The 14646-nt window shown below is 43.8% G+C and overlaps 1 protein-coding gene across 10 annotated transcripts in view; it reads right to left on the reverse strand.

Moving 5' to 3' along the window:
• TASOR2 (transcription activation suppressor family member 2) overlaps positions 1-14646 on the reverse strand; it is a 77845-nt gene that overhangs the window by 8279 nt on the left and 54920 nt on the right. For all 10 annotated transcript variants that reach the window (XM_041765605.1, XM_041765610.1, XM_041765613.1 and 7 more), the window contains 3 exons: positions 13035-13914; positions 11136-11565; positions 5304-9164 (listed from right to left, as the gene is read on the reverse strand). In XM_041765605.1, coding sequence (XP_041621539.1) covers positions 5304-9164; positions 11136-11565; positions 13035-13914 — 5171 coding nt within the window. The remainder of the gene's footprint in view (positions 1-5303; positions 9165-11135; positions 11566-13034; positions 13915-14646) is intronic.

Genomic DNA, 14646 nt, shown 5'->3' on the forward strand with positions numbered 1-14646 from the left:
TCAATTCAAGGTAAAAAAAAAAATAATAATTTTTAGATTAGTTTTGGAGGACAAGCAGCTTAAAAACAAAAAACAAAAAAACAACAAAAAAAAAAACTTCATTTTTCAACCACACTGCTTACCAAAGCAACATGGAAACTGGAACAATGATGATGGAGGGGCTGCAGAAACAGACCTGGCAACCATTTATGAAAAACTTTGGAAAACAAATGGATCGTTGATGGGGAATAAAAATCTTTTAATATAAATTATTTAAAATCATATTTAAATGGTATAAAATAGGAGCCATCAGCCACTATAGAGAAGAATACATATTTGAGTCTAGGCTCACATGAAGGCCTGTTTATTCATCATGCTTCCAGTCCATTCCCCACACTGCAGCCGAAGACATGGCTCTCAAACACACACACGACGTTCTTTATCTTTTAGAAGTATTTCCAGGGCCTCCCCCACTGAATTCAGGCTCATCCAAGTGCCTTAGTGGGACTTGTACCTTGTCCACACCTCCAGACCCAGCTCTTGGGGGGGGGGGGGTAGCCCTCTGGCCCGAGGGCCCCCATGCCCTCCACAATGCTGACCCCGAGGGCAGCAGGGCAACCAGGGAGCTGCCACCAACGTGGTTTCTGTGGAGGCCACTTGCAACTCTCAGAACTGGCCTCCCCCAGGAATCCCTGGGTAGCTCAGTGGTTTAGTGTCTGCCTTTGGCTCAGAGCCTGATCCTGGGGTCCTGGGATCGAGTCCCACGTTGAGCTCCCTGTGTGGAGCCTGCTTCTCCCTCTGCCGTGTCTCTGCCTCTCTCTCTCTCTCTCTCTCTCATGAATAAATAAATTTTAAAAATCTTAAAAAAAAAAAAAAAAAAAAAAAGACCTGGCCTCCCCTAACACACTCTGCCACGATGACAGACACAAGTATCTTCAGCTGTTTAATGTTACATAGTGATTCAACACCTGTGGGTCTGCCAAGTGACACTTACCACGTGACAGACAGATACTCTGGAATTCTTGAGGCGCTGATATAAGTGCACTCTGAAACAAATCTAGGTGAACATTCAGAACCTACACACTTACTAGTCTAGCTGTCCATGCCTTGTACAACAGGCAGCATCACTTCCTTCAGAAAAAGGTCCCGACCTTCCTGACTAGGCCTATCCTTTCAAAGCAATGTCCAAACACCTGCGCCATCACCTCAACTGTCAATTTTACATTACTCTGTGTGCTTTACAAGTGTTTTCCTTGTAAAGCTAGCTTTAAGGATCATGACAGAAAGGCAACATTTCCCCTCCCCTTAAATGCTGGACTCTAGAATGTACACTAAAGACTGCTGTCCTTTGAACTAGTTCCTGCTGCAAGCATAGTTGAGGGAGGCGGTGTGTCTGGGGAGCAGCTTTGGGTTGGTGGTCCAGGCACTGAAGAAGGGGGTTGGATGTCCAGTGGGAATGTAAGTGGGGTGGCAGATGCATCTGGGATGATGGGAGCTGGCTTTCTGGGGGGAGACCTGCTACTCTGGCAAAGATGGCCAGAATAAGCCTCCTGATGCTGGACTGGAACTGGATATGAGTGTGCACCCATTTTAGTTTTTTAAATATCCATATATTTTTTGGCTCTGCTGAGAGCGCCTGGAGTCAGTGTTACCCAATCACACTGAGTTCACCCTGTGCCCAGTTACTGATTCCAAATGCTCTTCTTCACTTAAATCACAACTCCTTAGAGAAATTCCACTCCAAGGAATATGTGAGATAAATCTGTAAATGGAGTTATACCGTAAAGGAAGAAAGGATCCACACAATTATGGGGACTTGTCAGAAGGACAAGCCAGCTTTTAAGACCTGCTGACTGTGTCTGGGACAATCTGAGCATTACCATAAGCAATGAAGGACCAAAAGAAGTATGTTAAAATGTCCAAAGCAATCTACACATCTAATTCAACCCCTATCAAAACACCAACAGCATTTTTCACAGTACTACAACAGAGAATCTATGGAAGCACAAAAGACCCTGAATAGCCAAAGCAATTTTTTTTTTAAATGATTCTTTTTTTTTAAATTTTTATTTATTTATAGTCACAGAGAGACAGAGAGAGAGAGGCAGAGACATAGGCAGAGGGAGAAACAGGCTCCATGCACCAGGAGCCTGATGTGGAATTCGATCCCGGGTCTCCAGGATCGCGCCCTGGGCCAAAGGCAAGCGCCAAACCACTGCGCCACCCAGGGATCCGCCAAAGCAATTTTGAAAAAGAAAAAAATGGGAGGCATCACCATTCCAGACTTCAAGTTATATTTCAAAACAGTGGTGATTAAAACAGTGTGGTACTGGCACAAAAACACACACACAGATCAGTAGAACAGAAAAGAAAACCCAAAAATAAACCCACAACTATATGACCAATTGATCTTTGGCAAAGCGTGAAAGACTAATGGGAAAAAGACAATCTCTTCAACAAATGGCATTGGGAAAACTGGACCACTTTCTTATACTGTACACAAAAATAAATTCAAAATGGATTAAAAACCTAAATGTGAGGCCTTCTGAAACCATAAAAATCCTAGAACACAGCACAGGAAGTAACCTCTTTGAAACTGGTCATAACAACTTATTAGGTATGTCTCCTGAGGCACGGGAAACAGAAGCAAAAACAAACTATTGGGACTACATTGAAATAAAAAGCTGCTGCACAATGAAGTAAACAGTCAACAAAACTAAAAGGCAACCTAGGGAATGGGAGAAGACATTTGCAAACGACATATCTGATAGAGATTAGCATCCAAAATCTATGGAGAACTTACCAAACTCAACAGCCAAAAACAAATAATGCAACTACAAATGGGTAGAAGGTATGAACAGCCATTTCTCCGAAGACATCCAGATGGCCAACAGACATGAAAAGATGCTCACCATCACTCATCATCAGGGAAATGCAAATCAAAACTATGGGGAGATAACACCTCACACCTGCCAGAATGGCTAAAATCAACACAAGAAGGGTGCCTGGGTCAGTCGGAGGATCCCGTGACTCTTGATCTTTGGGTCGTGATTTGAACCCCACATTGGGTGCTGAGATTACTTAAGTAAGTAATAATTTTTAAAACCCCACAAAAAACAACAGGTGTTGGTGAGGTTGCAGAGAAAGGGAAACCCTCTTACACTGTTGGTGGGAATGTGAACTGGTACAGCCACTCTGGAGAATAGTGTGGAGGTTCCTTAGAGAGTTAAAAATAGAGCTGACCTACGATCCAGCAATGGCACTACTAGGTATTTACCCAAAGAATACAAGAATACTAATTCCAAGGGACACATGCATCCCTATGCTTACTGCAGCATTATGTATAACACCAAAATTATGGAAGCAGCCCAAATGTCCATCAATAGGTAAATAGGTAAAGATGATGTCCATACACGTGCACAGGTGCGCACCCCCCCCAGGACTATTACTCAGCCATCAAAAAGAACAAGTCTTGCCATTTTCAACAATGTGGACGAAGCCAGAGGCTATGATGCTGTGAGAAATAAGTCAGTCAGAGACAAAGACCACGGGATCTCACTCACAAGTGGAGTTTAAGAAAAACAACAAACAAGCAAAGGGAAAAAGAGAGTGAGGGAAACAAACCAGGAAACAGAGTGTGAACTACAGAGAACACACTGCTGGTCATGGGAAGGGGGAGGAAAGGGGGAGGGGGGTGAAGGAGGCACTCATGATGAGGGACTGGACGGTAACCCTGAGTACGATGGGATAGAGTGCGGCTTCATGGGACATAAAGCAGCAAAAGAGGTAGAAGGGAAAGCCCTCCCTGCAGCGGAGCGCCCACTACTAAATTTACAAGGAACATGGGACTGGAACACCACGCGGCACCCATCATATCAGGAACTGCGTCGGGCAAGAATCGTCAATGGGCAGAAGTGTGATGAGGAAGAGGGTATTTTCAGATGTCCCATCCTAGCTCCCCGTGTGTTAATAACCACAGCACATTTACTAACTTCACACTGGGCGAACCCAGCAGAAGCATCCTCACGTGACAGCAACTAATACCCAGGCGCAGGACAAGGGAGCTGGCGGGCCTCCTCACAGGACACAGAGGGGAGGAAGTCGTATGCGGGGATTTTCGCCTAACATGCATAAATCGTGAGGAAGCAAGAGATGAATGTCAAGTGAAGGAAACTACCACGTAACTGGCCTTCACTCTTCAATACCATCAAGGTCACAGGAGATAACCAATGACAGAGGAACTACTGCGCGCTGACGGGCGCTGAGACACGACAAGCAACTCATAACGCTGGCCGCACGGCCAGGTCTGTGGGCTTGGTGAGCACATGGCATGATGGGTCACTGGCTGTGATCACTTAGAGGGGTGTCCCTGCCCTTGGGCACCTCAGCCTCCAAACCTAAAGGTCACACACACTTAGGCTTAGCAGGAAGGGGCAGTGGGGCATCCTGCGTGCAACCTGTTTCCAAAAGGTTCAGAGGGATTAAGAGCAGGGGCCCAGGGGAAGGCACCATTTGTGTAGCCTGTCTGTGCATTTGACAGTGTATTTTATTTTATTTTTAAAGATTTTATTTATTCATGAGAGATGTGAGAGAGAGAGAGAGAGAGAGAGAGAGAGAGAGAGAGGCGCAGAGACACAGGCAGAGGGAGAAGCAGGCTCCATGCAGGGAGCCAGATATGGGACTCGATCCCAGGTCTCCAGGATCACGCCCCGGGCTGAAGGCGGCGCTAAACCGCTGAGCCACCCAGGCTGCCTGTTGACAGTGTATTTTAAAAGCAGAAGGAAAAGTCTTCTCCCCAAGAAGAAAAGAAATGCATTCGGAGAGGATAAAAGGAGAAAGCTCACAGTGATCAAGACAGACTGCGGCCCTAGCATTCAAAGGTCAGGAGCATGTGCTCACCAGAATGTCAGCTATCCTGATATTCGAAAACACCCCAAACCCAAATGGTCTCTCTCAACTATCCACACTAATGGAGGACACGCGTACTCGTTTTTTGTTGAATTCTACCTTTGGAATCTATCTGTGCTTATATTTAAATAGGAGTCACATTTCTGGTATGAGACTTTGGAGTGGTACCTTTTTGGTGTAAAAATCAGTCACGGCACTAATTCTAGAACATTGTACACGTGTTCAGATAGAGCACAAACGGGAGAGCTTGTAGCACAACGTTCCGTATGCAGATACAGAAGGCCCTGTCAGACTCCAAGGCCGCTTCGTGTCATGATTTCTCTCTGAAGCCAAGGGTGCTACATGTTATTACCTCTAAAACAAAGTTGGGTGGCAATCAGAATAATGCAAAGTCTAGGACGAATCTGGCACTTTACCTTTGTCCTCACAAAGAACGACTGGTCTTCGGTCTCCACGAGGTAGAACAGGAAGGGGCTCTTACAGGCCTCTTTCACCACACTTTTCAGTTTGACATGCAAACTGGTACACAGGTCTGCGATCACATCTTCATAGGAGGCTGCCCGCGGGATAGGTGAACACACCTCTCGAGAGGTGGCCTCTCCAGAAGCCACAGTTGACTCCTTCTCTGGGAAACCCACGAGGTTGCTATTCAACATCATGTTGCTGAATTCAGCATATTCATTGAGAATAAGTGAAACATCATTCCGGGATTCTTTTGAAGTAGTGTTATATTTCAGTTTGTTGAGGTGGAACGACCCAGTCTGATTTCTTTCGGAATTTGCAAGATGATTTCTACTGCGACCACAGCTCTCCTTCCAAAAGGAAGAACCATCCAAAGTGCCCAGTGCATGGTCTCTCCCACGCAGACTCCGCTGCCTGGTGCCCGAGGGCACCACTGTTACCACAAGGGGACTTCTGCTCCGGGAGGCGGGGTGCAGAGCCGGGGACTTGGATACTTTTGTCAGAGGGAAAGCTTCAGCACCAATTTGGAGAGGGTGCTCCTTTGGAAAGACACCAGTGGAGGAAGCAGAGGGCCGAGAATCTCCATTCTTTACAATTTGTTTTAGCTTATGTGCAAAACGCAGATACTCCAGATCTAAAATGTTCTGTGTGAGGTCATCTGCCACCTGCCAGCTATTTGTCCAGGAGCTGAGCAAGCCACATTTTGCAGTGAAACTGGGGTGCCTCTTCAAGCTGTGCAGAGTTCTCGTGGTATCCGTGAGCTCTCTAGTGACGGTGAAATTAGCATAAATCCTGGGAATGCCACAAAGGTCTCGGATCTGGACATAAGATGGCACACATCTGTCTTCTTTTTTGAATCCAACAAGCCAGTGTCTGGGAGCCATGCCCATCTCCAGCCCTGGGGCTTGGGTAGAGTAGACCCACTCTTCATTATCACTGTTACTTAGGCTCTGGAAAGAGTCAGAATCATCTTTTGAAGCATCTTCTTCTTTCTTGGTTTGACTATACCTCAAAGTGCAGGAACCCTCTGCCTCCGTTTTGGGATTTTTACCGTCCCCAAAGGAGTCATGATCAGACTCTCCGGAAAGTGGCTCATAATGGATGTCAGAATTCACACCGACATCCACGTCTCCACCCAGGGTATCCAAGTCCTCCTCGGCTCGGAGCCCCTCACCAGAGCCCTTATTTGCCGTCTGCTCTTCAGAGACTTCACAAACAAGAGGGGCACAAGCCTGGGGAGCGATGGATGCACAAGGCTCTCTACTCGTGTTTTCACCAGCGACAGCCATTTGAAGGCAAAAATCCATGGGTACATACGTGAGCAAAGGCCTAGCATTCAACAGATCTCTGGTTTCACACACTGCCCCATCTTGCTGCGTATGGATTGCTTTTTGCTTGTCTTTTGGAGATGTGGTGTTTGGCTGGGAGTCAACACCTCCTAGATCTGTGGCTTCTTCATGGAGCTTGACCTCAGCATCATTATTCCTAAGTAAACTGGCCATTCTGACTACGGAGATTTCTTGTGTCTGGAACCCAGTCTCTGTGTTCACGGGTCTGGAACCATCTGAGGAAAAAGCAAGTTTGGGGATCTCTGAGTGCTCGTGTGTCTGTGTATCAGCTCCGCCAACTGAGCCAGAGCTCAAGGACTGTGCTTGAGTGTAAACGGCTTCATTTGTCTTCACACCACTGCTAAAGAGATTTTTCTTAATACCTTTAGGGCTGGGCTGCTGTTTTAGTGACAGATCCACTCTACCAGTTGGGGCAGTTGCAGAAACAATTGTGTCAGCCAAAGACTTATTTTCAATAATCTTTCTAGGGCTAAATGGAGGCTCACCAGGCTCCAAGACAAGATGACTTAAGTCCGAATTCCTGTTCTGTACACTAACTGGCTGCAGTGGATCTCCTGATGTCACTAATTTTTCCAGAGAAAGCTTGAAGTCCTCTCTGTACTTGGCATCTGAGGCAGGCTGGCTCAGCTCCATATCACCACATGGCACCTCTTCTGAGAGACCCTCGCCATGTTCCCCGGGGACAATTTCCTTGGTTACTTTACCAGGACAGCTCAAACAGCCATCTTTTCTGCCTGGATGCTTACTTCCTACTAGAGGCATTTTGGCAGAAGGCTGCATTTGTTGTACACCAATTAAGTTATCTTGTACCACTGGATGGGTAAGACCAACAGAAGAATTTTCTTTCTCCGTTACAGCCAAATCTACAGACTCAATCTGGGAGAATCTGTCGCTTCTCTCACCTTGTGTACCAGCAAGTTGTAAACTACACAGAGACACAGCCATCTCAGGCTGTGTCTGAGATGGCTGTGCTGCTTCAACTAGATCTTCGGGGTCAGGACTAGAAGCTGGTGACACTTCTTCAATTAAAGAAGCAAAGGGAAAGTCTGAGGTAACATTCACCTCCTCTGCAATCTCAAGGGCACAGGTTTCTTTAGAAAGTATCAAGGTAACTGTCTGTAAATTATCACCTTTCCTCTCCTTACTTTCCAATGATTTCTCTGGCACTGCAGGGTAAGTGGATGTATAATTAGCAGAAGTCGCTTCTCGGTTTTCTAGGAGAGCCACCTCTTCTGGCCTAATTATTTCTTCAGTCATATCCTGAAGTTCCAAATTTGACAGTGGGGCCTCCCGCTGTGGCTCTAGCTCCTCTGCCGGCATCTCTTCTCTGGGGCTGGTGGGTGGCGATATTCTGAGAATGAGATCAATGTCAGAATCTTCTTCTGAGGACTCCAGGCTGGCATCCTCTTTACTCACTGAGAGGCTGGTTTGTTTGGTGAATGCTGAATTAAAGGATTCCAAATTCCTATTTTCACTCTTTAGACCACTCCCATCATTCACTGGTTCTGAGGAGCTCTCTGCTTTGTTATCCACTGATGGAATACAGTTATGGGAGTAATTTCCTCCCAAAGTGGCAGAGGCAGATGCCGAGACCACTTCTTCAACCTGGGACGGCTCTATGATCTCTTCCGAAGATATGCCAAAGAGATTCTGAGTCTGCAGGAAAAATTCTTGAGAGAGTTTCATTTCTTCTCTGGGTAATGAACAATTAGAGCTTTTAACTAATGACAATGCCTCTGCTATCACTGAATTATCAGATGGTGATGATGAGCATGGAACGTTTGGAATCTCTTTCTGTAGCAAACACATTTCATTTCCAAGAGTCTCTCCACTTACTGGAGAGGCACAAAGGTAGTTAGTATCTTTTTCTCCGGAGATTGCTAGAGAGGGAACATCCCTAAGGCCCTGTGTTTGTGCCTTCTCAAATGCAGACACAGGATGCCTAAGACTTGAGGCAGGTGACACCTGTTTAATCAACTCTGTATTAAAGGTTGCAGGCTTATCGGTTTTATTTACAACTTCTGACTGTATTGGTACATAGGTATTTTCTTCAAAAGTAAAAGTAACTGGTTCCAGATTAATTATCACATACTCTGTATCATCCGTCCTCTCTGATGAAGGCTGACATTCTTTGCTCATGGGGCTGCTATGCTGGATAAGGCCCTGTAAAGTACTGGTTTCTGCCTGTACTGTTGCATGAAAAACATCAACTTCCTTTTCAAGGGTGCTGTACACAGACTTATGACAAATCACCGACTGATCGCTGAGCCCATCATAAGTCTTGCTGAACGTGGTTTGTGTGACAGTATCACTGTAAGTCACTCTTGAGCTATCAAGTGGTTCAAAGGTTTTATCTTCACTAGGAACAGAAAGTCCATTAGTTTGGGTACTTCCAATACTAGAAAACACAAGATTAGAAGTCTCTACTTTATCTGAGGAGTCTGGTTTGGCTTTTTCCCCAATTACCTGAAATGACAAAAAGAAAAATCAAGAGTCAAACAGACTATCACATTTACATATAACGAAGAACAGAACGGACAAGAATTAATTTCAGTTTGTTCTGAATCTTCTGATTTTTAATAATATCACAGGGTAGAAATCAAGCACATCCCTCTCTTTTTTAGATACCTACAAAAGCCCCAAATAGAAATTTTTCTTTAAATATACACACAGATGAGAGCTTCAAAACTTTAACTGCACAGCCAATTTTTTTTTTTTTTAAATTGTCTTTTGAGAAGAGAAGTGGCTGGACCAATGACAATGTAAACACTGAAAATGCAGCTTGTTTGTTAAATAGCATCACCTAATGCAGACACGTAGTACTAGAGAAAAAAAAAACAACAACTTGGTTTTAAATGTTTTCAGCAAGATTAAAAGAGAGTTTTTAAAGCAAAGAATAATGTATTTTAAACACCAGCATCAGGACACTGGGTGGCTCAGCGGTTAAGCATCTGCCTTCCACTCAGGATGTGATCCCGAGATCCTAGGATAGAATCCCACATTGGGTTCCCCACAGGGAGCCTGCTTCTCCCTCTGCCTATGTCTCTGCCTCTCTCTCTGTGTCTCATGAATAAATAAAAACTTAAAACAACAACAACAAAACACCAGCATCAATCAGACATAAAGACACTGTCATCTGGGACTTTCCTATGAGGAAAAAGTAAATAAACACATACACACATGTACACAGAATCTGAGAAATATCTAGATGTTTAGCTTTGAATCTAGGCTTAACAACTTACTATGTGAGTTCAGGCAAATGGCATGCTTCCCTGTGCCTTAGTCTCCTCATCTGTAGGATGGCACTGGGCTGTGTAAGACTGAGCTAATGTGAGCACAGGGCATAGACCACTGTCTGGCCCACAGCAAGCCATCAGTGCTTTGTGATGATAACGATGAACATCTGGAGACATAGGCTCTCTGAGGCTCGCCCCTGGACCCACAACCTCCAAGTGTAACCCCAGATAAAGAAACACTGTCTACTCAATGTTAAGACAGGTACTGTAGGTGCCCAAACCCATGCAAAAGAATTCTGGGAGAGAGGGAGGCTGAATCCTTAAAGGGGCACATATTTTGTCAATCCAGTTACTTAGAGACTTTTGATACGATTTTTTTATTTGCTCCAGTTAAAATGTGATTATGTGGTTTTGTTGAACATTAGCTGAGAACAATAGAAAGAAACAAAGTGTATTTTCCATATTTACAAATAGCTACTGACTGACTTGGTGGAGTCTGGCACTGTACTTACTGTTCCTGCTTTTGTTTTCACAAATAATTTTGAATATATTCAATTTCAGTTTAAGGTTTATTAAATATTTCTAATATTTATTACTGCATATGAGCCTTAAAAACTATTCTAGGCCACCGGGGTGGCACAGTCGGTGAAGCATCTGCCTTCAGCTCAGGTCATGATCCTGGGGTCCTGGGATCGAGCCGAGCCTCGTGTCAGGCCCCGGGTCGGGCTCCCTGCTCACTGGGGAGTCTGCTCTTCCCTCTCTTTCTGTTGTTTCCCCGGGCCTGCTCATGCTCTCTAATAAAATTAAAAACAACAACAACAACAACAACAACAACAACAACAACACCTATTCTAAATAAGAACAGGTATTACATACCTCTTTTAGAAGAGAGTATGCTCAGAGAGAACAAGTAATTTGCCCCAAATTATACAGTAAGTGACACCATTATGGTTGGCTCTAGACCCATCTGACACCCACGGTCTCTTTCTACTACTACTACTTCAATCAGGGATGGAGAAAAGCTCCACCTGCAGACAATCCACAGTGACACTTACGGGAACAGTTTTTGGTATTACTAGTCCTTTACATAGATAGGGAATCCACCTTCCTAAAACAAACCAATGATATGTTTTGAATGTGATTTTACATATCTAGAAAAAAAAATCTTCACAAATGTCAGCATATACTCAGCTTTACTTACCTCATTTTTACAAGAATAAATGAAATTCTGGCTTTCTGGGGTATCTGGATGACCCTCTCTTGGAAAAATGTCTTTCCGTTCCTTCTGTACCCAGAGTTCCAAGCCTCTTGTGGGTGGAGGTTTAAGGAAGGGAAGCAAGGAGCTGGTGTCAGGGAAGGACACCTCGGCAGCGTGACCTCTGGGAGTTTCGTTGGTCTCCAACAGAGGGTCCACAGGACATCTTTCCACATTGGAGGACTCCTCGATTTCACTGAATTCTAATGATTCTAATGTGCTATTTATAGACACATATTTTGCTGGGTTGCTGTGTTCTACCACTTTTCGGGATGACCGTATGACTTTGTTCTGATTGCTGTAAAACAGAGCTACCCACATATGAAGCAAAAGCTTCACTTCTTCCACGTTATCAGGTAAGTCAGTGTTCCAGGGCCTGAGATTTTAAAGAAAAAACATGCAAAAAAAATCCTGAAAATGGTGATTTTAGTTGATTAAGTGCCTGCATTTTAATCTTAGTTTTAAATGTGTTCATTTTTTTAAAATGTGTTCATTTTTATAGTAAAAATACATGAACATGAAATGATGAATAAGATAAAAATGAAGTTCATTTAACAAGTAATTACAAAAAAAAAAAAAACACAAAAAAACAACAAAAAAAAAGTAATTACAATGAATCTAATCCACTCATTTTATAGAGGCAGGAAAGGGAACTGAAACTCAAGAGCTTTGAAAAGTGACTTCCTTCCGATCGTAGACCCTGACGCAGCAGAACCAAGACTGCAACAGAGGTCTCTGGCCTCCTGGGCTAGGATTTTTCTATTATTCTAACTCTCTCTGGACACAATATGCCTATTATGTGAATAATGGCTCCAGCAAACACCCAAATCCTCATATTTGCCCGGTTTGGCCAACTCATTTCTATTTTTGTGTTTCTTTTTTTTGTGTGTGTGTTTCTCTTCTAATAGTTGGGAAAGTCTTAAGGTTAAAATACCTTAATTCAGATTACAGTCCTGAAAAATCTCCTGAAACCATACAGCCAGGCAGGATTAAGGCTCAGGACATGACCCTCTTGAGTAGATGGGAACACTTAGTGTACACTCCTATGGGCCTGAGCTTGTGACCAGAGCATGGGAAGAAGTCTAATACAGTTTAGTTGCTCCTAGGTAAGACACTCCGTGAAGAGGCAGCTGAGCGCCTTTTCACATAGCTAGCACTCCTTGCAAATAATAACGGCTACTGCTTACCAGTTTGTGCCAGTCACTGCGTAAAACCCTCACATACACAACACCCTGACTTGTAGCTATTACTAAACTCATACTTAAAAGCATTGGCCAGGGGACCTGGATGGTTTAGTGGTTGAGCGTCGGCCTTCGGCTCAGGTTGTGATCCTGGGGTCCTGAGATCGAGTCCTGTATCGGACTCTCTGTGGGGAACCTGCTTCTCCCTCTGTATCTCTGCCTCTGTCTTTCATGAGTAAATCAAATCTAGAAAGCATTGCCTACAGACTGTCATCCTCCATTGGCATCACTTGGAAACTTGTTAGAAATGTACACTCTCAGGCCCTGTCTCAAAGAGACCTGAGTCAAAATCTGCACTATTAAGATCTCATTAAATATTATAATTCAAAGACCATAAAGGCTTTCATAGGAGTATCTCAAAATAGAAAGCTGTTCACTAGGCTAAAGTCAGCCTGCAAAAGGTCTCTGTGGGACCACCAACAGTGGCAAAACCAGCCTCATTTTCTTAGTTGTCAGTAAACATGACTGCTTGATAATATCACTAAGTTACTGGATTCACACACAGTACTTCTCTTTCCCCAAAGTCTAGTGCAAATACTCCTTCCCACCACATTTATCAGCACAAAAGTCACATCCATCTACCTTGAGCATCACTCTTACTTACCCATGTAGTGCTCTTATTATGGTTTTCTCCAGGGGGTTGTTGGTGTATTTGCTGTCTAAGCTGAATGCATATTCTGAGTCACATTTGAAAGTGACCTTAAAGGAGCCATCACAGCTATAAACAGTATGAGAACAGTAAGAATCTTTCAGGCTGGAGGACAGCAAACTACCCTTGCGCCTGCACCCCGGGTCCTCAGACAGCTTCTGCAGAGGGGAGGTGCTGTGCTGGTGCCGGAATGGCATTACCTTTCCCACCGGGGTCCCTGCTTCAGGGCCTTTTGTGCCATTCTTGGCGAAGGCAGGGCCTGTGATTCCCCTCTGCTGTAGATGCTTCTTTGAATGTTCTGCAAGGAGCAGGGCGTAGGAATGTTCCACAGCAACAAAAGAACTTTGGCTTGCATCACTAGTCTCTAGGGTTTCCTCAGGAAATGCTGATGGGGCTTCCATAGGGGGCGGATCACCAGGAACCCAAGTCTCTTCCATTTGGCTGATGGTGGAATCCGATGTTGGATTACTCTTTTTCTCAGAGGAAGGCTTAGTTAACAGTCCACCTTTTTGATTCTTAACACCTCTGTGATATTCATGGTCAGACGTACCACGCACAGAATGTTCTTTAGAAAGCAGAACATCATTCTGTGGTGATTCAGAGGAGCAGGGAAAGTTTCTGGGCTCCGATGACGGCGTGGTAGAAGTAGCAGCACTTAAGGCTAGGTCAGCTAGCATATTTAGGGCTTGGGAGTCACAGTTGACAATAGAGTTTTCAGGGAGGTCTTTTTGAGCCACTGAGATTCCTTCCGTCTGAGCGGCATTTATGCTAGTAACATCCTCTTGTCCAACTGATGAGATTTCTGACGGCAGTTGTGAACCAGTTTCTCCTTTTGCTTCAGTATAAAAGAAAAGGACATGTAACATTTGATTTCCGTATATTTTAATTCTCTGCTATAGTACACTATGGCTTAGTGAAAATTAATGGTTAAGTCACTATATTCAAGAAGAACCTCTGGACAGGTTACACAGATTATATGTTGAAATATTCCTATCAGATAGGTTTCTTCCAACTGCCAGTTCTAATATAATTTATTTATACCACAGGAACAAATCTTAAAGAGCACGCATATTGATTTAAAAAGAAATCATCAAAAAAAAAAAAAAAAAGAAATCATCTTTCAAAAATGCATGTATGTAACTATACACAAAGTATACTGCTCAGCTAAAGAAACAAAGAGGAAAAAAAAAAAAAAAGACCCGGACTCCTGCCCTCATAGAGCTTACAATCTAGTGCGAATAGAAGGATTTTTAAGTTTGAAGTGTATATTATATTATGTTAACACACTTTTACAAAGCACGTCCCTTAAGTGCTCTGTTAGAGAAATCACCTAAGTTCAAGCTACAGACAACTCTTAACCATATTGGTATTTCATTAGAATATGTAATGATACAAATAAAAAATCAGAAGTCATAGGATTATTCATTTAGAATCACCAATTTCATCACCTTCTAAAACTTTAAATTCTGTACTGAAAAAATTTCCTCTCTACTCTGTTTGCAAACAGCAGAAAGCTGACCCTTGACAGCAACCTACTTGCATTCCCAGGATGTTAGTTCAGTCTCCT

This window comes from Vulpes lagopus, chromosome 8 (genome assembly GCF_018345385.1).
Source record: "Vulpes lagopus strain Blue_001 chromosome 8, ASM1834538v1, whole genome shotgun sequence".
NCBI classification, from domain to species: domain Eukaryota; kingdom Metazoa; phylum Chordata; class Mammalia; order Carnivora; family Canidae; genus Vulpes; species Vulpes lagopus.